Here is a 24,817-nt window from a genome sequence, read left to right as displayed (position 1 = left end):
TAAAATTGCACTCGTGAGCTTACGGGCAAATGAAAACCAGAGTTCCAATTAATAATTTTAAACTGTATGGCACACCAGGCAAATTAAATACGCTTTTCTCTCCTCCCACAACACCAGATGTTTAGGTTTGTGCAGCTGTTACCATAGGTAAGGCATGCACAGCAACAAATGCCTGAGATGTTCACTGAGAGCACAGCTACGTCCCAGTGTCCCGCTCCCTCTCACAGTGCCTGTTGCTTTTTGTGTTCCTCCTCAGCCTGCTGTGCTTCTGATACACCTGCTGCCATGGCCCATGATGCCTGCTGGGCAAGAGGCAGTCACGTACCTGCGTCGGTGCTGCTGTGACCCTATGGCTCCTGCACTGCCAGAGACTCCTTCAGGCACCGCCAGTCCAGGTAGGCCTTAATGTTGAACGGGCAGCCCCTAAGGATGAGTTTCACTTAGAAACTGCATTCTTGTAGTGGGAAACTGAGTACAATAATGGATGTTATTGATTGGTCTGTGATGTTGTCCATACTGATCGGTATTTAATATTGATCGGAGAGTCTCTGCTGTAGACGGTATCCCCACAGACACGTCTGCTGTCTCTTGTGTCATCCTTACATTCTGTAACTATGCCATTTTTTTAAAGCACGTAGAGAAATGTCACTGTGAGCACAGTGACCCTTCACCTGGCAGGTGACGAGGTGGCTGGCAGCAGGGCCTTCATTGGAGCAGGGCAGGGATGGTGCTGCCGGCGAGGTGCAGGCGCATGGTCGAGCACTGAGGGAGAACCTCTTTGTGGAGCGAGAAGCTGTTAGTGAGGCACTTCGGGAGCAAGGGAAGGGCAAGGAATGTTTCAGGTGGAGTTGGTACATTGCAGGAAGTTCTTCCATCTTTCCTTAGGTTTATCTCCTGAAGTTCCCGGCTCACTTTGTTCTATTGCTGCTCGGTGTAAACCTCCGCGGTGGCTTTGTCCCGTGGCACTGCGCAGCGCTTAGCAGTGCCGCGCCGGGAGCAGCCCGCACTGTGACTGGGGGATGCCGCCGTCCCGCCGCGGGGAGCTGCGAGCACCGGCACGGAGACTCCGGGGGAGTTCCCCGGGCACGGCCGCTGCCGCCCCCCGTCCCGTTTAAAAACCCTACCCCGTCTCCTTCGGGCGAACCGCGGCGGAGGCAAATCCGGCAGCTTCCCCCGGCAGGGGGGGTCGGAGGGCAAGGCGGCGCCGGACGCGGCCTCCCGCCACGGCCCGTGGGCTCCTCGCAGCCCGCCCGGCGGAGGGGCGCCGCGGGGCCCGGGGTTCGCGATGGCCGCGCGGCGGAGCGGGCCGCGCCTGACAGGAAGCCGCCCGCCCGGCGCCGCGCGGGAGGGCCCGGCCCTCGCCTTCCCTTCCGCCGCGGGCCGCGCTCCGCCTGCCGGCGGCCCCCAGGTGTGCGCGGAGCGGGGCGGCGCTCCCTTCGTCCTCCGGCCCGAGCGCCGCAGCCGCGCGGCGGGGCCGTCACGTGGGGCGGCGGCGGTGGAGCGGCGGCGCTGCGCTCCGTTTTCCTCCACCTGCCCCGGAGCGGCGAGCGCGGGCCCGGCCATGGGGCTGCGGCGGGAGGCGGCTGCCCCGCCGCCGGCCGCCCGGGCTGCGGGGGCCGGCGGGCGGGCGTAGAAGCGAGCGCTTCCCCCCTTTGCCGAAGGGCAGGTGGCGGCGACCCGCCATGGAGAAGGCGGCGGCGGCGGAGCTCCGGCAGGGCGCGCTGGTGCCGCTCACCGCCATCTGCCTGGGTGAGTGCCGGCGGCCGCTCCCCGCGGGGCACGTCCGGGCACGGAGCCGGGATGCGGGCACCTGCGGAGGCCTCCGCGGCACGGCGGGCTCGGGGCCGCGTTGCGGGCGCTTTGGGGGGAGCCGGGCCGGCGGGGCTGTGCGGGCCGAGCCGCGTTCCGTCCGGGTCGCGCGTCTCGCTCCTGGGTTGAGTCTAGTAGTCTAGACCCCATGCGGAGCTTTAAAAAAAGAAAGTTTGGACGGCAGCGATGCCCCCACGGAGTTGAACCGCGACACCGCCCGTCGCCGCTGTGAGCGGCCGGGGGGGAACGCGTTCCCCGATGCTCCGCTCTCCTCCCGCGGCAGGTGCCGGGTTGTGGCGGCACGGAGGCGCGTCCCCTGCCGATAGCGGGCAGCCCTTTTTCTGGCGGAAGGCACTTTTCCTTGGGGCTTTGTGCTGCCCTGTGCCCGCAGCCGGCGGCCCGGCGGTTGGGTTACCGGCCCTTGCCTGTCCCAGGGGCCTGTGCTGGGCTGATCCCAGCTCTTTCGAGGGCTCTGAGTGCTGTCTGATAAACGTACTGCCTGCGGAACTGTGTGAAACCCTCTGCTGCTTGCTGATAAAGCGGGTTTGTGTTTGGTAATGCCGAGTGATAGGTAGCATCAGTTACATAAACTGTCAGAAGTGGCCGTACTGCTTATTCTCTTTCTGTGGAAGTTCTTTTTAATGTCAGCGCTTGCCCAGGAAAGTGTGGAAAGTTAAAGACTGCTCTGGTGACTAAAGACATCTCTGTGTTAACTATGAAATACAGTGCAGAAAGCCCTGTAAGCTTCAGAACAGCTGAAACATCTCTGCCTGCTGCCGCTGCTGTATTGCAGAGACATAAAGGGCTGCCAGAAGTGCGTGCAGCATGAGGGCAGAGCCTGCTGGACTCTTAAGTCTAAAATATAAGTTCCAGCCATTTATTTTTCTTGGGGCCTGGTCAGAGCTTTGTGAAAACTTCTGTTATTTAATAAAAATAGCATAGTTGTTCTAAAAGTGACTAATACTATCATTGAAGATCATGTGAGTTCCAGAGTCCAAGCGAGAGCACTTTGTGTCCTTCTCTGGAGGTGACATGAGGTCGGAAGTTTGGTAGATCTCTGCAGTGCTTTGTGCCTGTCCCTTGCACAGTAGTGAAAGTTAACAAGCAGGGGAGGGGGGAAGCTTATCACTTCTTGTGCAGTGAAGACCCCACAAGAGCACTGTGCTTTAGCTGTTATTGTGTGCTACTTCATGCCTGCCTGGCCTTTCGGTCTGTCGTTGCTTTCAGTTCCTGTTTCTCACTTCTCCAGCCCTTCTCCGCTTTTACTTTTTGTTCTCCTGGGGCTGTTTGTGGGGTTTGGTGTCTCTGTAGACACACTGCTGCCGCCTGTGGCTGTTTGACTTCAGCTGTGAGCCGCAGTGTGGAGCTGCTTTGTGGCAGCTGTTCTTGGTGAGGCTGTTTCATTCCTTGTTCCTTAGAAATGCTGGAGAATGCAGAAAGTGGATGAATAACCAGAATAGCAGGGCTGGTGTCTCTCCTGGGAGTGCATCAGGGCTGGTTGTAGTGCTCTGATCTGAGGGCCTGGGTGGGAGTGGGGAACAGTGAGGGACCATGTTGAGGAAAGCATCTGATGTGAGGCAGTTCTGAAGAACTGTTCTCAACTACTGGCTGCTTGTTATGGAGCAACTTGGAAATGAGAGAGAGCTGCAGTACCAGCCAGTAGGTTTGTGTAGGGAGGGCTCTGTTTGCCAGGTGTGTGGAGCTGCCCATCACTGTCTGCCTGGCTGTGCTCAGGGCTGCTGGCTGAGCTGTCACATGGAGCTGGGAGCTCCGTGTGTGCTGCTTCTTCCCTCTAGCCCTGCCCTGCTGCGAGTTCCTCCTGAAGGACCCCTCTCAGGAACCTCTGCTTGGAGCTTGTTCTGTCATGTTGGGAAAACTCAGGCAGGACATGTGCAGAAAGGCAGTGACAGAGCCTGGTTGGGATGATACTCTGCCTATTGTTAGACAGAGTACATTCACGTACTTGGGAGCAAAATATTTTAATGTTCATAACATCTGTCAATTTGTGACTTAATTGCTGGCTGATGTCTTCTCAGTCTGTGTGACTGAATTACTATGGTTACAGGAACAGCGGTGCTTAATGCCACATGGGGGAACTTTGTGTCACAGCGTTGCTGTGGGCCAGGACCTGTCGTGCAGCTCAGGTGTGGAGCTGCCCCTGGCACAGTGTGGTTACACAGTGCCTTGGCCTGGTTGTGTAATAAATGCTGCTGTGCGTTAATTATGTAATAAAATCAGCACTATTAACATCCCTTGAACATAGTATTGATACTTTTGAGTGCAAATGAGTAGCTCGAGCCTGTTTGTTCTGAAGCCACAGCTGTTCCTCAGCTGCCCTCCTTCCCTTGCACTGTTCCACAGCTTCTTTCCCTTGTGCTGGTCTGTCAGGCCAGAAGGTGGTTGGAGCCAGGGTTGTTGTCCTGCAATGTTTTAAGGGTGCTAAGACAAAAGGGCCTGTAGTCAGCATGCCTCCATGATACAGAAATAGTGCTAATTGTCAGTGGCTTCCAGTCACTGCCGCGAGCACAGACAGTTCCTCTTCCATTGTTCATTTTTTAATGATTTTTTTTTTCTAAACACTTGCTGCAGATTGGCTATAGAAAGATTTTGGATTTAACACAAGCAAAATTAAGCCAACAGGGTGCCTGGCTGGGGTGTTGTGAATGAAGTGTTGGTAACCTTTTAAACCTTTCTAATTTGCTTTAGTGTTTGTCATGTTATTAGTAAACTGTAGGTTACAGAACACTGCTAAGATGAGAGCAGTTAGTGAAATGCAGTGTAATCACCAGAAAAGGGCTTGAAGAATCTGCGAGGAAACTCCAGTGGAAGTGTGTGCTACACTGAGCTCTCCAGTAACAACAGCACAGGAAAAAGTGTTGGTGATGGCCCCTCTTATCAGATCGTTCTAACAGTGTATTCTCTGAGAGGAGACTTCTGAGAAAGTGGGGAGCATCTAAAGACCCGCCTGGAAGTCAAATGTGAACTGCAGGCACCCTGCAAGTCTCATCTTGCTTTGATGTCACTAATAGGCTTTTTTAAAAACTTCATTGCTGTTGATTAGCCAAGTTAACTGTGTTTGCTTTTGCAACTTGTTTTCAAGGTGACATTTACCTGATAGGAACAAACTGCTTTATTCAGCGAGGATACATTTCAAGATAACCTTATAAATTATTTTACAACATTTGAGCTGTTAAAGTGACCAGCTGTGATTATGGATGTTGTAGTGTGATTGTTTTTCTGTCTTCCCCAATTAAAAAAAAAAATCCCACGAAAGACAACTGAGTTGTCGTTTCTCTTGTTAGCATATTTGATTGATGCTGAACTGATATTGTTTGTTGAAAGTTGAGAGTTGATTCATGTGAATTCTCAGTGGAGATAAATAGAATTCTTACTGGAAGACTGTAATACCTTTATATAAACATGGCAGCAAACACTTAGAAATGGCAGACTATGAACTGCCTCACTGTGCCGCTGGAACCTATGGTAACATTTTTTCTTTCTATCTTTACAGTGAATCTTTTTCTGACTGGGAAAATAGAAAGTGCTGTTACCTCACTAGGTAAGATACACTTTTCTTATTTATATTTATTGTTGTTTTGAAGTTGTTACTGTTCTTTTACTGTTTGAAGACTTGTTTAAGCAAAACAGTATGACCTTTGTTTGAGAAAGGGTAGCAATGACATTTTAGGAAGCTTAGAACTTTCAAATCTTGCTGGAACGGTTATTGGACTCCATCAGTGTCTCTGTGTTGGAAAAAAGTCTTAAGCTTGAGGCCAAGGTCACAGTATGTACTGATATGTTTGGGGGAAAATCTGTGTTTAGGAGATGTGCCTGGGAACATCAAGCTGGGGGCAGAGGCCCATTCCCAGAGGAGCTAAAACCAGAATGTTAAGAACATCTTTTGATTCTTAGAGTGGAAATGCAATCAGAGTCCTGGCACTTAGTGTAATTTCCTTCTCTGTAGTAGTACTGTGGCTTACTGACGTTACTGGAGGAGTATAATCAGAGTCCTCTTAGTGATAAGGGTACTCTTGTGCCTTTCAATCCACAGTCACGTTGGTAGGCATACTTTAAGCCTGAAGAGGCTACAACTTAAATAAAACATAATAACCAAATATGGGAGGCAGGAGAAACGGAATTGAGAAAACACAGAAATAATTCTAAGGCAGTCACTTGATTAATGTGAGAGTCTGAGTATTCAAATCAACATGGAGTTTTAAGGATAGTAATTGTATGATTACATGACTTCCTTAAGCTTATTTTAGGGTAGCTTGGATGCACCACATGGGGTGTGTGTTGTTTGCAATGGAAACTATATTTCCATTCTTCTATGAGAAAAAGACCAGAATGTGATCTGTGTCTTGATCTGTTCTGCCTGGATTGTTCTTAGCTTCTGATGGAGTTTGGCATCCCCTGCCTGTATGGTATTTAAGTTTACAAAGTGTAACTTGAGTAGTTATACAGTCTAGATTGCTGCTACTTCAGCCTCAAATAGGTAACACTTCTTCCTGCTGGCTCTGCTCTTTTTTAATGCTGTCCTTTTGCTAGAAACAGGGTTGTAACATTTCACTTTTATTCTTTCGAGCATTCGGAAAACCTTGTAATACTGTAGCCTTCATGATTTCTTGTTCTGATACAGCTTTGAGTTACTCTGATTGCTGACATAGTAACTGGAGCAGTGTGAAAAATGATCATAAAAGGTCATTGCCATAATGCAGTTCATATCTTACTTGTTTTCCTGTGTGCTGGAAGATAACAGGTGAGAGTAGTGCAATTGCAAGGCAGATAACTCTGCTGAGAACCCTCTTGAAGGAGGTGTTCCTTAGCAGCCATAATAAAAGTGGAGGGGGGCGGTTGCTGTCCTGAACGTATCCTTACAAAGCATCTATTAGAGACATATCTTTACAGAAGGGTGTAGTGGGGTTTCTCTTCAGAAAGCTCGCAGTGGCAGAAATAAAAATTTCTGGAGATCACAGGTCAAGCCACCTTCTCAGCTGTATTCGTACACTTCAAGCCATCAAAGCTGTCTCTGCTGAAAGGGAGAAGTTCTCCCACCACGTGCTCTTCCCCTGCCTCAGTCGAGCAGGTTCTGCTTCTTGGTCCCACAGAGTGCTCAGGTTCTGCAGGGTCAGCAAGCTGTGTGTGTGCTGGTGCTGGGGGAGCAGCAGCTGGCTGTGGGATGGATAAAACCAGGCAGAGCCTTCAGACTACAGGCATAAGGGGTCTGTGCTAAGCAGTGTGTGAGAGCACTCCTTGAGGGAGCAGTTAGAGAACTGAGGAGAGAGTGTTCTGCCAGCCCTGAGGTAGCTGTTAAGAAGGCATATTTTGCTAAACATGAAGTCTTGAGAGAAAGCTCCTCGTGGCTTCTCTTAGTCTGGAGCAGATGGTTGAGGTGTACTCCCTGTTACAGAAGGGTGCAAAGATGCAGGGTTGATCTTCTGCTGGGATCATCTAAAAATTTCATGGAATAGAGTCATGAATGTTGGAAAAGGCCATGATCCAACCAGCAGTCCATCCCTCCATGCCCACTAACCCGTGTCTGTCCATGCTGCACCTGTCCTTTTCTTTAACACCTCCAGGATGGTGACTCCACCACTTCTCTTGTCTCTGCTCTCACCCTATTTATTCCTGCACAGCTTAGTAACCCCAGAACAAACTGTGCTGTCCTCTGGTGAAGTGTGGTATCTGTTGTAGTTGCTCTTGGAAAGAATAGGACTGGTACCTTCTGTGTAATGTTTTGGAAAATTTCTTGGAAGTTTTTAGTAGCAAGAATTAGTGGCGTATTTAACTGGAGGGAGAAATTTACTGCTGTTTGCAGTATAAGAAATCCATTTGATCATTACTGAAAGAGCCTCATATTAAGATTTTTCATCTTACTGTGGGATCATAAGAGTGGTTTGGGTTGGAAGGGACCCCAAAGATCACCAAATTCCAACCCCTCTGCCACAGGCAGGGCCACCAACCTCCAGTTCTGGTACTAGACCAGGTTGCCAGGGCCCCATCCTAGCTAATCTTGAACACCTCCAGGGATGGGACGTCCACAGCCTCTCTGAGCAGCCTGTTCCAGCACCTCACTACTCTCCCTGTGAAGAACTTCCTCCTGACATCCAATCTAAACCTTCCCTCCTCGAGCTTAAAACCATTCCCCCTTGTCATATCACTGTCTACCCAAGTAAAAAGCTGATTCCCTCCTGTTTATAATGCCTTTTTAAATACTGGAAGGCTGCAGTGATGTTTCCTTGCTGCCTTCTCTCCTCCAGGCTGAAAAACCCAGCTCCCTCATCCTTCTTGATGAAAACTCTAAACTCAAACCACTTCTGACATTGAAATGATACTTAAAAAAAAAAAAAAAAAACAACCTATAAAAGATTAAATTGTTGTTTATCTTCAGAATTTGTTAAACAACAACAAAAAATATCACCTCAGTAAGATTTTGTTGGGTTGGTTGGCTTGTCCAGGGATTGATATTCTCTTGCTTTTTAATGAACAAACATCCAGAATGTGGAAAATGTAAGCCATTTTGGGTGTTTTGTAAATTGAGTTTTCACTTTGCTTCTGTGTTTGTATGTAAAAGCACAAACAGTTGTTGCCGAAAAGTTGTCACTACTCTTCTTATGCACTGTTGCTTATAAGACCTTCTTCATCCAGAAGCACGCCTTGCTATTTAGAGACTTCCCTTTTCCTTTAGGATGTTTTGGCAATTTGAGAAGGCTTGTATTTCCTTAAGGTTGATACTCAGTGTTGTGCTGAAGCCCAGCTTAGTATCACAGCACTGCATGTGGGTTTGTGGTTCTGCAAAATTCACACAGGAACTAGGAAGGGAATTGAGGCCCCTTTGTCAGCACTGAAACACCAACAGTATGGTATGGCAGTGTGCCCTCGTGGTTTTTCTGTTTAGTCTGGGTTTTTCTTTCAAAATGAAGTTGTCATTTATGCAGGTGAAAGAACAGCTGCTCAGAAGCAGTGCTTGAAGACTTCACCTTCACTGCTACGCAGCAGTCAGTGCACAAAGGAAGACAATCATTAGGAAGGAGATCTGTTGGTCAATTGCAAGTGCCATAGTAATGAGCACTGACAAGAAATGAAGGGTGTCTAAAGCACCTGGCAATTAGAGTGAGGTTTGAGTAGACAAGATGGGAGTTTTGTGTGTGTGTCCCCTTCCAGTTTTCCCCCGTGGGCTCAGAGGCTATGCACATACCCTTAAAATAGTGTATGTATGTTTTGGCAATGGTAATAAGGTTAGCAGCCTGTTAGTTGAGCAGTCCCTGTAAGAGTGATTAATTGTAAGAGAAAAATTAATTCTCCTTTTAATTCTGAATGAGGTGAGTCTGAAATGTTTGTTTTATGGCAGGAGTGTAGACTGCTGTGGGGTATTGAGAAACAATGGCCATGGCCAACTGGGCTGCCATAAGTAGCATTTAGCACAGCCCTTACCTCAGGTTTTCACAGCAACCATCATTCTGCTAAAATCAAAAATCTTTTTCCTTTGTCCGTTCTTGTTCCTTGTCCCATGTTTGTGGCAGATGTGCAGGGTTAATAAGAAAAGGTGTTTCTCACTGAGAAACTTGTCACATTGCATCACGATTGCTGCTAAGACTTGGGAAACTGTTGCTGAAAAAGAAAACCTGCTACTGACGTTACTTCAGAAATCAGGGAGGTGTCACGTAGCCTTTGGTCAGGTTTTTGTAAATATTTCCTAGAGCTCAGGTGAAAGTATTGGGGAAATTCTCTGCTAAACTGCAGCAATGAATGTGAGTGAAGGTGCTTGTAGGGATTCAGCAGTGTGTCACTGGGACTCCTCAGAACATGAGCTCTAACCAGCTTTGTGTGAGAGCTGGTTTTGCTCTCTGTGCTGCTGTATTTATTGTCAACACAGCATATTAATCCAGAGCAAAAGTTGGTACAAGGGGAACAGAAACCTTTGCGAGGCTCTGCAGAAAGCCTCTGGATAGTGCTGCATGCTGTGTTTGTTCTGTGTGCACATTGCTTCCCTCCCGTTGAGAAGTTTCAGTAACTCGGCGGTAGGACATGCACTTCCCAGTTCCTCTTGCACTGCTGCTCGCTCTGTGTCCTCCCTTGCTGCTGTGGGATGTTTGTGCAGTGATAGGTGTGTGGAGGGGCACATCTCAAGGCCTGGGTAGGCTGCTTTGGTGTGTGTAATGAAACATCTTGAGAGCCCAAGCTGACAAGTACTGTGGTCTTACATTTGCTTTCTTGTTTCTGTAGCTGTCAGTGTCCAGCGTGGAGCCTCTCTGTTTTTAGACATGTGCTAACAAAGGTTTTCTTGTATTTTTATAACGACTTCACTGCAAAATATTTGCTTGGAAAATAGATGTTTACTTGTGTTTATGCGTTTGGGAAGTTTTTGTGCTCTTTGAAACTAGTAGGAATTGCATACATGTATTTCAGTGAAACTCCCTGTTTGGAGGGTAAAAATAATGGCTCTTTCTGTTTTGCCTCAGGTGCTTTGTATTCACGTGGCTCTCGGTTGAGAAATGCTTGCTGTGGGCAAATGGGTGAGCTCCAGCACTGGCTTTCCAGGGGATGCTGCAGGCCGGGCTCTGAGGGCAGCCCTGCAGTGCCTGCATCCGTGTGGCTTTGCTGGGACCTTGCCCATCCTTGTGCAGCTGGTGCTGTCCTGGCTCTGAACCCAAAATGATGCATTTGTGCCTGCGTGCAAGCAATGCTGCAAGTCTGTGATGTACATCAGAGTATACTTACCTTAAAGTGTAGGCATCCCTTTTTTTTTTTTTTTCCCCTTCATTATAAGCTGGGAAGAATGAAACGTGTAAAAATGGGAGTGTTCAGCTGTAATCCAAAAGGCGTGCTCCGGATAGTCATCTGATTTAGAAATAATTTTAAATATATATTTGGAGAGTGTTCAGAACAGCTTTTGCATTACAGAGAATTTCCTCTCTTGTAGTCTGCTGAGAGTACATCTTCCCAGCAGAACAGCTTTCCCACTTGTCCTTGGAGCAGCTCACTGCCATTTTTGAATTGCTTAATTACAAATTATAACTATCTGATGCAGCTTTGATTGGCCTGCAGCTTTCCATAGGAAGCTCTGAAAAGACTTTGAAAATACTGAGCTTTCCCTTTCTGCAAAATTTCAATCTGTTAGAGTTCAGGAGGAATTTAAAGTACTCAGGAATTTTCAGTGAAAACATTTGACATCGAAGTCCAGTTAACTTTTTGTCTTCTTTTGTTGGTTTAACCATGACACTCTGCAGGTCTGTCATCCGGTTAGGAGAAGGAACGTATCCAGGAACAGGTTATAGCAAAATGGGCTTCTAGGTGCTTTGCACTGAATATGGATCTTTTCCAGCTGGTGAGAGTCACAGCCAGCTTTGGGCAGCTGGTAAAGAGGATTTCTGCATTACATCCTCTCTTGCAGATCTGTTCGGTGATATTGATTGTGGCCTTCAGTAAATTCATACAAGGTTATTGATTGATCCTGCATTGAAATGCAGGTTATGCTTACCTGCAGTTCAAGTGGGTGCCTTAATTAAAAACTGGGCAGGGAAGAAAGCAATAAGAGGATGAAACTGTTGACTCCCATCTGTCTGCAACCCCCAGAAATTGATGAAAGCTCTTGTAGCTAACGTGAGTTGTTGATTAGGTGAAGCATTAACAATATTTTTTCCCTCTTATTAACAGTTGCTTGCAGTGGAGAACTCGAACAGCACACAGAGAGACGGGGCGTCATCTACAGCCCTTCCTGGCCACGAAACTATCCTCCAGCAGTAAACTGCAGCTGGTACATTCAAGGAGATCGTGGAGACATGATAACAATTAGGTATGGTTTGTGATATTCTGTGGGGATAATTGGTTGCTTTGCTGAAATGAAGCTGTATGTTTCGATCTGATGTAACAATGTTGAACTGTTTGCCAGAGCTACCAAGTGGCTGAATAGATGGACAGCAAACTTGGTCATATTGGAGGATGGGTTGCAGGTTGGGCATCTCCATTTTAGAAATGTTCTGCTATCTTGTTTCTGTAAGTTACCTCTGACATCTGTTTATATTCAAGTCATTTGTAGTCTGTTGATATTTTTGTCTTCGTAATACCTGTGAGATTTCATCTACCTCTGATAGATGACGAGGTGGGAAGCAGTGATATATTTACTCAAATTAAATAGTTTCCTTTCTCTTTATTGCCTATAAGTAGGAATAGATGAATGCTATAGAACATGGAGCAGCCTCAGTAGGATACTTAGGTTTCTTAGAGCAAAAATGGCTTTGTCTGTAATGTCCTGGTATGATGCTATACTTAGTTAGCAGATGAAGATAATGACTTCTTATTGACACTTGTTAACTAAAATACAAGTGCTTTATTGTATAACTCTTATTTCTAACAGAATTAAATAATAATTAGCATTTGTTGCACAATTTCAGGTAATAATACTGTGCAGAAAAGACTAAAATATATTACAAATGGTTTATTAAGGAGCTTTAGCCTAGTGTAAATTTGATTAATTTCTCTTGGATAATTGCAGTATCCTTCTCAAACCAGGAACTGCTTGTTTAAAAAAAAAAAAAAAGAAAAAAGCAAACCTGGGAAAGGTTTTTTGTTTGTTTTTTCTTTAGTGCTTTTTTTTTTTTTTTTTTTTTTTTTTTTTTTTATTTGATGCCATCTGCTCATTCTTTGCTCAGCTGCTTAAAAGGACTACAAACCTCTTCAGCTGCAGATGCTCAGCAATTAAAAACAAATCTGCCACAGATGGAATAATAGAAGGGCTCCACCATTCCTAGTTCAAAATAGGATCTACTCATCAAACGTAAGGAAGTAGATACCTGCCAACATTTAAGCACCATAAATAGAAACATGCTTTTCAACTCCATTAAATTGTATTGGACTTGCAGAGTTTATTTCAAAGCAGAGATTGTTGGAAGCTCTGAGAAAGCATATAAATGAGAGAGAGGACTTGGCTCTGGAGAATAGTGCTGCAGTTTATGCTCTGAAAAGTCTCAGAGCTCCTAGTTAGAATTAGGATCTCTTTAGCAAGTGTGAATTTAACAGAGGGTAAAGAATTGAAGGGAAGTGAGATAAGGAAACCAGTAATAATGTGTACACAGCTTGAATGTGTGCATTAGCAATAGTTTTGAAAGATTTCTTTCTGATGAGTTTGTTTTCTGCCACTGGATACAAAGCCATATCCTGCCCTCCTCTGCACATGTGAACAATGGGAGCTGTGTGTTTACATCCTAGGGAGTAGTTTGCCTTGTGGGTAGCAGACGTATTGTAGTGCTACGTTTCTGACTATAAATGTCCTTGAAATGATTCGCTCCAGTGTAGGAAATACAAAATGTTACAGCATCAGAGGATTTCTTTAGAATATTGTAGCAGTCTTAATGCCGAAGATGTAAAAGCAGCAGCTGACTTTGCCTATGTCATGCCAGCCTAGGAAACTGGAAAACAGGGCTCAAATAAAAACATTTTTTCTTCTTAACAGTGGGGAATGCTTCTTGTCATAGCTGTGTGCTGATGGGGGCATAGAAAATATTCCAAAGAAAATAAAAAATAATTCTTAGGGTGAGATCTAGTTTTTAACAGGTTCACAAAACAGAAGATACCACCTTCTTTATGTTATGTCATACTGAAAACATTTGCCTTGATCTTGGATTCTCATTGATGGTACGACAGCAGTGTTATATAAGTAGCGTATTTGGGATACAGCAGGAGTCACTGAAGGATAAAATTGCAACTGAAAGTGGTTTTGATTTCTAAAACATGCAGTCAGTGGTCATTTTTTTAATAAGCTCATTATTCAGCAGCTTTTAATAGAGCAGTACGCAGATCCACACGTGGATGTTGTGTGCTGTCTCCTGTGGATGTGTCCTTTAGAAGCTTGGTTTTGGCATCTACCTTTCGCGGTTGTGTTGATTGTCTCATAGCCTCACATCTCCACTGTTTTGCTCTGTAGTTTACTTTTTAGAAATCCCTGGGAGAATCTTCACAAGAATGAGAAGTATGTTTTTCTTGCTTATTAGTTTTGCACGTTTCCATCCTTTCTTTCAAGTTTTTATTTCTGATAGGATCGTGCTGTTGAGACCTGGGAACACATGTAGCCACTGTTTTCCAGGATTTATATTGTGTCACTTGATATTCAGATAATTAGTAAGTTATTGTTTTGGAAACTTTTTTTTTTTTTGGTCTGAATTCCTCTCTGTTTAGGTCTTATTTTCATAGAAGACCACGAGTAAGTCCTGTAATAGGGATGTCATACCCTTTAACTGCTTTTTTGCACCATCCTTAACAGGGTGTATTTGTTTGTTTCCACCAATCTGATGAAAATATCTTTTTTTTTTTTTTTTTTTTTTTTTTAAAGATTCTTTATCAGTTGCTGTTATCTGATTGTTGCAATTGGCCCTGATGTGGGGACAGTATGAATAATTGCATTTTATTATAGGAATTAATGAGACTGAGAGTAAAATGTTCTCCATGATCAGAATTCAAGATACGAGCGTTGAGAAATTATTTCCGTAGTGACCTTCTCAAGTTCTGTATTAACTGGGGAGGCCTCACCAGCTTTCACTTCAGTGATCTGTGTCATTGGCTTGGGAAAAAAAATGCCAAGGTGCCAGCTGAGATTGAGATCTTGAGTAAAGCCGAGGCGTGTTTGTGTCAAGACTTTCTGGCATGTATTTATGGACAAATTCAAGGGGCTGTTTGATACTGTATTTGCTGAACATGGTGATTCCGAATTTGACATTAATTGGAAAAACTTATAATAGCCATGTACTTAATTAAGTTTCTTGTGCTTTTTAAAACCTGCCATATCTCCTGCCTAAGGTTGCAGGGTTGGTGCTTGGAAGTGGGGAGTAGAATAGAGCTTTCCTGACTTCAGGTCCTTGTGCTCCAGTGGGTAAACAAAAGCTTTTAATGAGCCAATTCAGTCATCAGTTGTTTGCAGTCTGCACTTGCTGTGAGAGGCCGGCAAATAGAAGTAACTTCTCTTGCTTAATTGGCCTCTCTGATTTATTTTGGGACTGTACTCTCCTAATTTACCCATGATATTTATTCTCCAAATTTAATGACTTTGGAGGGCCAAGTTGGACATTTTTTAAATTCTTACTTTCATTCAGGTTTTACAACTGCTGGGTCTGAAGCATTTAACCATTCTTGTTCATATTCATGGTCATCCCATGTTTATCTTTTTACAGTTAAGAATGCTTTTCCTAGCTTTAATCTGTATTTGCTTGTGCTTCAACTACGTAGAGGTTGTAAGGAATTCCCCACATTATTTATACAAGTACTTTTTTTTTTTTCCTAGTAGCTACTGCTCTCTGGTGCAGATGCCAAAAATCTCTGCTATGGATTAGTTTTGCGGGTAGTCTGCTTTTTATCTTAGTTATAGAGTGTAAATGAGTATTTATGGCAAGTTGGTTTAGTGAAGTTCTATCCAGAAGTTCACAAACACTTAACAGTTAATAGGTGAATGTTGTTGTAAGTTACTGTTGTTTCATTTGAGTAATGTTACAAGCTAGATCTGATCACAACCTGTCCTGTAATTCCTTGCAAGTTCCCAGAGTCCTGCTCAGTGTGGGAGGTAACCTGTTTCCAGTAACATACCTTTAAAGAAAAATGAGATGATTTTACCTTTTCTTTCTGCAGTATTCTGTAGAAGCAGACTGTGCCACATTTGTCCATTCCCGCTGAATTGTTCTGAACTTGGGATTTGAATGCTCCCAGTGCCTGATTGACTATTATTGTACTTCTGTATGCTATTACTGTTATTATTTTAAAAGGAATTAGCAGCAGAAGGGATGTTCTCCCTTACTTATGCTCTATACCATCAATCACTCAGCTGCTGGGCTGATCCTTCTGGCACAAAAAGTTGTATTCCTGTTTGAGGAAGTTCAAGTGAATGAGCAAATGTCCCCATGCTCTATTTTGTGGGTAGCAGAATTAAATTATTCTTCAGAAGACTACAACAGCAACACTAGATCTAATTACAGGTGATGAAAGAAGTGAAGCAGCAGAAGTTGAATGCCCTATTCAGAACTCCTAGGTTAAATAAATCAGTAGGCTATTTAATGTCAGATCAATGTGGCAGAAGCTTTTTGCACAAAACCTCGTTGCAAATGGATTGTAAAGTGAAAACCAGTTTTCTGTATTTCTACACACATATGTATGCATATGTGTTGTTTCATATTTTGTTGTAAATTTTTTTTGTTTGAGATTGACTGACAGTCCACTCAAATATATGATATTTTTGGTCTTAAGTGAAGTCACTATCAATATAGATGGGACAAAATTTGCTTCCATTGATAACAGTGTAATGTAAAAGGGTGCTTGTGGAGAGTTGTTATACAGTTATTATACAGTGCCTTAATTGAAACAAAATGTGTTTCAATTATACTCTGCATGAAATGGAATGTAACTGTTTTGACTTTGCTTTTGCCCTCTGAAGGAATTTTATAATTGCTGTGGCATTTACTGTATATAAAACTTCACATCAAAACTAGAACACTTATATTTCAGAGAACTTGTGTTTATTCAGTGTGTTTCAAACTTTCAGGTGCCAGCATGTGGTTGAGGTGCTTCTTGCTTCTGAGAAAACAGGGAGTTTGCTCTTCACGGTGTTCTTTATCTCCCTTTACTGAACAGTGAGGCAGTTGTTTCAGTAGCTCATGCATGGCAGCGAGGCATTGTGTGCTGGTGTTCTCAGGGAGGCTGTTAAACGTGCTGCCTTCTTCATATATATCCTGCCTCACCGCTCATGTACTTGGATGGCTTTGTGCCTAACACTTGTGTTTCTGGATGGAGAACGTGGGACTCTGTTCTGAATCTCAGATCCACAGCCAGTACTCAGGAAAATCAGTCACGTCTGTATGTTTCTGCTTTAAAAGGTGGGACTAAACTTTCTTCTTCATTCGTATCTCCTCTTTGCTCTTTATTAGCAGTATAACATTCTGAATATGCAAATAGAGGTAATTATTGATAATTATCTACAAATACAGGGTAGATTGCTCATTTGCAGAAGAGTTTGTGAACCAAGCGTGAGTGCAGTGGGGAAAATGTGTGAGCTTTGAGACTTGGCTGCAGTGCTGGGAGCTGGCAGGGTAGGAGAACAAATTGCTCAGCTCTGTAAGATTGTTCTTGGTACATCTGAAATCTCCATAGAAGTGAGTTAAAAGATGTAGTAAATGATCTCATTGTTTCACACAAGCAAGGGTTTTTCTGGTTATTTCCCCCTCCTCCACTCCCAAGTTCTGAGCTTCCATTACTTGGTTTAGTGACTGTTCCCTTTTGTTACAAATGTTGTTGGGCAAATAGTTACTTCCAATGATTACCATAAAAATTCTTTGTGACAAGAAAACTCTACAAATAATTTTCCAAGTAGATGATAGAAACTCTTCGTGGTGCCTGGTAGCTAAGAAAAAGAAAGTGAAACCAATGTGGAAGCTCAGTAGTGCCATCTCAGATCTCTCACAGGAGACTTTCCGTGGGTGCTGGCAGTTTCATAGCTGCTTCATGTAGCTCCTTTTCGTGCTGTAGTGCCTCTTTGTACACTTGGTCATTAAGAAGTTTTTGTAGAACACCTGGGACAGAAATTCTTTGCCTGGTTGATACTTGAGGTTTTTTATTTTTACTTCAGATTCACTTAAGACTCCCTTGCAAAATAAGCTGTTTTCTAAAGCTTGATGAGATTGCTTACATAGCAAAGAAGTGGGTACTGTGGAAGAATTCTTCCTAGCTGGAATGATATGTGGAACATAATAGGAGAAAAAGAATTAGAAAAGAGGAGGGGGGCATATTTGTGTCCAACAAGTTGCTGATCATGTTTTAATTTCCATTTTAATTTAACATCCTGGTGGCTCTTATTTTTCATTCTCTTCATGAAAACTGCAAAAAAATGTTTCAAGTCAGTACATTTGGCAGAACTCTGGGGTGCGTGTAGGCTTGAACTGCTCTAAAATGAATTGGCTGGTTTACAAAGTTGCTGCTCTTTCCCTTTCACCTTCAAAGGGCAAGATCTGGCAGGCTTTTATAGCCTTTTGTAAGTACACCATGGTGTCAGAAAATTATCTTCCATTTATCTTTTTCAGATAGTTCTTCCTCTGTGTTTCTGAGAAGTCCTTTGTGGAAGGAGATTCCTACTTCATAGCAGCTTTTCAGTCTCTCTGACTTTTCTGTTCAGGTGTTTGTGTGGAGTATGCAGTGTCTGTTACCAAGTTAATTGTGTGTAGCTGAGGTATGTAAAGAAGAACACAGTACAGTTCTAAGTGTCTTGGACAGTGTGCCCTTTCACAGTAAGCTTCTCCCTTACTGCAGATTACTGAAAGCAAATGCAATGTGTTTCATCAGGGCGTGAACAAACACCCAGTGTGGTTCTGAGCTCCAGTTTAGGGAGTATTATTCGGCTGTGTTCAGTGTTCAGCAGCTGTTGGAACACCTCTTTGCACTGGGTAAGATGCTATGGAATAGCCATTGGCCCTGGGTCAGCACGAGAGCTGGATGTTTGATGGTGAAAGGTTATAAGCTCGTTTGCTCTGCATTTGCGTTCCCGGAAAGGGAATGTGTTATTCTTTGAACTAAATAATCATACAGTTAGAGAGACTTCATGTTCCATTTCCTTTCTTGCTGTTCTCATCTTGTCCTCTCCCTGCTTATCCCTGGCTTGAAAAACTGATTTTTGTCTTGCTTCTTTGTCCCCTTAGGGTTCTTTATATTGCTTCCTATTGTTCTTACTCTGATACAATAGCTTCTAATCTCATGCCATCTTTTAATAGCTTCTAAGGTCGGAAAAGATTGTTGAAATCATTTTTTATGCTTCCATGTAATGTTCTTTGCTATTTTTTCTTTTACTCAGATCTGTGTTTTAAGAAGTAGTTTTGCCTACAGGCTCTGAATAAGAGATGCATTCTTTCAGATTTTGGAGCTGCTTGGCATGCTGTTTATGCCAGTGAGATGAGTGCTTTTCCAAATTGGGAGAATTTGAATGCAATGTTTATGTGTATGCAAGATACTGGAGATGTTTCATTATCTTTGAATGTGATCTCTTTATGTCAGCACTGCTTGTGCAGAAACTCAACTGCTACATTCTGTTTTTTCACTGTTTAACTGTTCCAGATAAATATCTTTTGTTACTTGTGTTTTCTTTTGTTCTTAACAGTTTTAAGAACTTTGATTTAGAAGAATCTCAGAAATGTGCAGTAGATTGGTTGATGATTGGCCCATCTTCCAAGAGAGAGGAGTACAAAGTATGCGGATCTTCCATACCTCCATCTTTCATCTCTGCAAGGGATCATGTTTGGATATTTTTTCACTCAGATGCATCAAGCTCAGGACAGTCTCAGGGATTTCGCCTTTCTTATATTAGAGGTAAAACCTTGCAATTTTGTTGGCTTTGCTTAAGCACTCTAGTAAAACTTGAAGACAGGAGTATTATTTGTTGATGAGAGTCTTGGGACCAGTCTTGGTTATTAAGTGTTAGCGTGGTAACACTGTTACTTTTTCCAGTTAGCTTCTTACTGGTTTTCTTGAAGTATACTGGCCTGACCTATTGACTTGTGACACACAGAGAGGGTAGACATTAAAATGTGACATTGGATGGTTACAAAAGTTTTGATACTGACTTTTTTCTGCTTGTCCTCTTTCACAGGAAAGATCGGCCAGGCTGCATGCCAGTCAGATGAATTCCATTGTGCAAATGGAAAGTGTATTCCCAGTACTTGGAAATGTAATTCCATGGATGAGTGTGGGGATAACTCAGATGAGAGAAACTGCACTGTTCCTCCAACAGAGCCTCCGTCCAGCATCTGTCCCTCAGGAACATTCCAGTGCAGTGTAGCCCGCTCCACCAAGTGCTTGATGAACGAGCTGAGGTGTAATTCAGTTAAAGACTGCAGCGATGGTTCAGATGAAGATAATTGTCCTGATCTTTCCTGTGGCAAAAGGCTGGGTAATTTTTATGGATCTTTTGCTTCCCCAGACTTATTTCGTGCTGATCACAGCAAATCAGACCTTCGTTGCACGTGGTATGTGGATACACAAGATAATCGACATGTTCTGTTGCAGCTTGATTTGCAGTTAGGCTACAATGACTACGTAAAGGTGTATGATGGCATTGAAGAGAGAGGTGATAAATTACTGCAAACATTTTCATTTCACAACAATAGGCATCCGGTGAGCGTGGAGTCATCAAAGGGCCAGCTCACAGTCTCGTATCATGCTCGCTCAAAGAGCACTGGCCATGGATTCAATGCAACCTACCAGGTGAAAGGCTATTGTCTTCCTTGGGAACACCCCTGTGGAAGTGATGAGGAGTGTTTCACGGATAAGCAACATTGTGATGGCTGGTGGCACTGTCCAAATGGCAAAGATGAGGAGAACTGTCCAGCTTGCCAGAAGAATGAATATCCATGTGAAGGAAACAGTGGGCTTTGCTACTCAATACTTGACCGCTGTAATAACCAAAAGAACTGCCCAGATGGCTCAGATGAAAAAAACTGCTTTACTTGCCAGCCAGGGAATTTCCATTGTGGGACAAATCTGTGTATCTTTGAGACTTGGCGCTGTGATGGTCAAGAAGACTGCCAGGATGGAAGCGATGAGCACAACTGCCTGGTGATTGTTCCCAGGAAGGTCATCACGGCTGCTCTGATCGGGAGTCTCGTGTGTGGCCTGCTGCTGGTGATAGCGCTGGGTTGTGCATTTAAATTATATTCCCTGAGGACTAGAGAATACAGGTACATAGAAACATCTTGGTTTTATGATTCTTTAGTAACAGACTGCGTATTTCTTTGATTAAAGGAGGAAAAAAAGTAAATTGTGTAACAAAGAATTCAGAAAATACTGTGAAATATGTTAAGTAGTACTCACTGCATTAGGCTTAGAGAAGAGTAGTTGAGATTTTCAGAAGTAGGGGAAATGTCAACTCTTCTATGATCTGTGGAAAATACGCATCTCTTGTGTAGCCTGCCAGACCTGAATCTAACAAATATCAAAACTATTTTGAGAAATTTCCTTTCTTTGCCTGTGCTTTGTATGTTTGTGCGACTGTGATTGTGCCCTTTTGGAGAGAGTCAGAAGGGACTTCCTGGTGCCTGTCTCTTGTCATATGCACCAAGCCTGTCCATGATGTGTGCTTGTTGCAGTGCTTCATGCTGTATTTTCCAAAAATAAGCAGAACAAATTAATACCTTTATTGATGTAAGTTGGCCTATTGGAAAATGTGCAGTTACTTCAGAGTCCAAACTCAGACTGGGTTTACTGATTTGATTCACTGTTACTATTGTTCCTTTTATTAATTTTAGCATCCTGATAAGGTTTTGCACAGAGCCCTGGTAAAGATTTGCCTTTTTGCTGCTAGTTTGAAGCCCTCTGCACTGTGTCTGTGCGTTAATGTGAGAGGAGGCAGGACAAACTGACTGTAACTTCTCTTCTGTTTTTTTTCCTACTGTGGTTCTGTTCCCAGAGCATTTGAGACCCAGATGACACGACTTGAGGCAGAATTTGTGCGTCGGGAAGCTCCACCTTCCTATGGGCAGCTGATTGCACAAGGACTGATCCCCCCAGTCGAAGACTTCCCTGTGTACAATGCATCACAAGTATGGTGACATGAGTGCTGATGAACCTAGTAGCAGCCAGACTGCTATAGAATCATAGAATCATAGAATCACTAAGGTTGGAAAAGACCTAAAAGATCACCCAGTCCAACCGTTCACCTATTCCCAATAGCTCCTACTAAACCATGTCCCTCAACGCAACATCCAGTCTTTCCTTGAACACCCCCAGGGTCGGTGATTCCACCACCTCCCTGGGCAGTCCATTCCAGTGCCTGACCACCCTTTCTGAAAAGTAATACTTCCTCATGTCCAGCCTGAATTTCCCCTGCCGTAGCTTGAAACCATTCCCCCTGGTCCTATCACTAATGACACGAGAGAAGAGGCCGACCCCCAGCTCACTACAACCTCCCTTCAGGAAGTTATAGAGAGCAATAAGGTCTCCCCTGAGCCTCCTCTTCTCCAGGCTGAACATTCCCAGCTCCTTCAGCCTCTCCTCATATGGCCTGTGTTCCAGACCCCTCACCAGCTTCGTTGCCCTTCTTTGAACACGCTCCAGGGCCTCAATATCTTTCTTGCAGTGAGGGGCCCAAAACTGGACACAGTACTCGAGGTGCGGCCTGACGAGTGCTGAATATAGGGGAACAATCACCTCTCTGCTCCTGCTTGCAACACTGTTTCTGATGCAAGCCAGGATGCCATTGGCCTTCTTGGCCACCTGGGCACACTGTCGGCTCATGTTCAGCCGAGCATCAATCAATACCCCCAGGTCCATTTCCTCTACGCAGTCCTCCAGCCACACCGCCCCAAGCCTGTAGCGTCGCCTGGGGTTGTTGTGGCCGAAGTGCAGGACCCGGCATTTGGCCTTGTTGAAACTCATCCCATTGGCTCCAGCCCAGCTCTCCAGCCTGTCCAGATCCCTCTGTAGGGCGTCGCTACCCCCAGGCAGATCCACGCTTCCAGCCAATTTGGTGTCATCTGCGAATTTACTGAGGGTGAATATAAGATATTCACATATCTATAAGATAGAACTGGTCTGGAACTGTGTTCTGTCAGTAGCAGAGAAGCTCCGCTAACTGTATGGAAATGCTCTTACTGAAATATGTATGTTTTACTTTGAGCTGTAGAATCGTAGTCTTGTATCTTGTTGCTGTGGGTAGTTTTGAACACATTAAATATATTTGCTAGGGATCAGCAGTGAGAAAAACATGCTGTTTTATTGTATGTCAAGACAGAATGAACAGAGATAGAGAAAGTAAATTAAAAAAAAAAAGAAAAGGAGCTTTCCAAGCTGAAACTGTGAATGTCTGAGGTGATAAGAAAGTAGGTCTCTAACAGTATTTTTGGGAAACTCTAGAATTAATTTTTATTTACAAATACATTACACTGGGAAGCCGTTAAGTCATATTGATGTTTTACTGTTGAGTTCTCAAAAGTCTCTCACAAACTGTTAAAATTATCCCACTGTGATGCAGTTCCAAGTGTGATAAAGCACTCGAAGCTTGTTACTCAGGTGCAGCTGTACTATGTTTGCCTTTCTCCACTGTTACCAGGGTTTGAGAATCCTCTGCTATTTCTGTTGGCAGAGGACTTGGTGGTCTGTAGCCTGTTCTTTGGTGGTGATCTGATAGCAAGTGGGAAGCATCTCGCTGGGCAAACAAGAAGAAATTAAATTCATTAAGGAAACATTTTAATGGAGAATGTTTTGGTAGAGACAGAGCTAGCTTTGACATTCTTAGTAGTTCATTAGAAAATACAAGTTTAATGAGGAGGATTCTCTTAAAATGGAGATCTTAGTGAATGAGCTATGGGAGAAGTCTTTTGAGTGTGTGCTAAATCGGTTGCCTCTGTGTGACAGGCCTCCGTGCTGCAGAACATCCGAACAGCCATGAGGAGGCAGATGAGACGTCACTCGTCACGACGAAGCTCGTCTCGGCGGCGCCTTGGCCGACTCTGGAACAGACTCTTCCACAGACCTCGGGTGAGAGGACAGATCCCACTCCTGACACCTGCCCGCGCTTCGCAGACGACGTTGGGTGATGGAATCATCAACGGCGCTGATGGGACTATCAGGAGTTCTCCGCCTTCACCTGAAGGACCTAGTTTAGAGGCAGACGCCCACGCCAGTGACCTGCAAGAAGCTGGATGTAGCACCTTGCAGCCGGAGACTGAAATCACAGAGCCATTGCCTTCGAATGTCTTAGAGAACACTTGCACTGCTGCGCAAGCAGAGCCTGAGTCTGGACACGCTGATAAATCTGTAGGTGCTGAGACCTCGGGCAGCGAGCTCAAGCAGCCCAATAAAGTGGATTCAGGAAAGCTTTTCAGAGATCCTTTGTCTGAAAGTGTCACAGAAGCGATCCGTGGAGGGTCAGCACCCAGGAGGACTGTCCTAGAGGGCAATAATTTAAGTAGAAGTCATCCACCAAGTGAAGAGCCATGTAGGTTACCCTTAAAGTGGGAGTCTGCTTATTCAGATAGCCCCTTGAATGTTCATATCCAAGTGGATGGACAAAGCCGGTGTTGCCCTGGCTCCCATCGGGAGGAGCCTTTGGGTATTCACGCGGCTTGTTGCCATTCCGTGGAAGTGCCAATGTTAGAGTCCTCTGCTCCCCTCTCTGAAATCAGTACAAGTGATGATGAGTCTTTACTTGTTTGCTAGTAGAAGCTTTTGTTTTGACCCTGTAAACTTTGTAACTTCATTGTTTATATGACTGTGCACTTTGATTTTAGGTGGTTTCTGCTCTCAGATTGTCCATCAAAACTGGTGTGCTTTAATCCCCAGGAGTACAGCACAGGACTAAATGGGACAAGTTTTTCTTTGTTGCTATTCCTGAAACTCCAGTGGGGGCAGAAGTAGGCCAGTATGTGATGTCAGGGGCTCAGAGAGCAAGAATATGTCACTGTAGTTGGGAGGCATCTCCACTGTTTATTTCTTCTGTGCTTTATTGACTTTCCATTCAGGGAGTTGGTATTTCTTTACTTTTTCAAGTGGTCTTACAGAAATTAACACTGTTGGAACTTGGAGCAGGCACCTGTTGTGACTGTGAGTACCAGTCGAGAAATAACATTGTCCTTTTAGGCATCATTATTTAACTAAAATTTAATAATATCATTAAAATGTTTGAGAGGAAATAAAATCCTTTGTTTTTCCCTATTTCTAGAAGTAGCTTGCTTCCTTTGCTCCCTTCAGAAATGTTTTGATGGCCATATAGATCTTGAAACATCCACTAGAACCAAAGTTTCTATATAGAGTATGCAGAACATTCCTGTCTGCTATGGCTTTGTAGTAAGAGATCAGCAATGTTCAGTACAAGTGAAATGCATTGAACCCCATTTGCAACAATATTTTTTAGTTGTCATATGTTACTCTTTTCAAAGTGATGTAGCAAAGGTTGAAGAATCGCTTGCTGTCTTCCTACCCTTTTTCCTCTCCTCCCTTCTGATTTCAGGGACTTTTATGATTACACCTCTTTGGTTGTGCTCTGAAGGTTTCT

At 44.2% G+C, this 24,817-nt stretch overlaps 1 protein-coding gene across 1 annotated transcript; it reads left to right on the top strand.

The window, feature by feature from the left end:
* Positions 1-1,670: 1,670 nt before the first annotated feature.
* On the top strand, positions 1,671-23,982 carry LRP3 (LDL receptor related protein 3; the record flags this gene model as incomplete). The annotated part of the gene is made up of 7 exons (XM_079541228.1): positions 1,671-1,749; positions 5,321-5,368; positions 11,467-11,605; positions 18,929-19,137; positions 19,418-20,504; positions 21,233-21,365; positions 23,179-23,982. Exons 1-7 carry the CDS (start codon positions 1,683-1,685, stop codon positions 23,980-23,982), a joined length of 2,487 nt encoding a protein of 828 aa, XP_079397354.1. The 5' UTR covers positions 1,671-1,682.
* Positions 23,983-24,817: the final 835 nt, after the last annotated feature.

This window comes from Tetrao urogallus, assembly GCF_951394365.1.
Source record: "Tetrao urogallus genome assembly, chromosome: 12".
Taxonomy (NCBI): domain Eukaryota; kingdom Metazoa; phylum Chordata; class Aves; order Galliformes; family Phasianidae; genus Tetrao; species Tetrao urogallus.
Note: the sequence above shows the minus strand (reverse complement) of the source record. Positions and strands in the feature narration are given on the sequence as shown.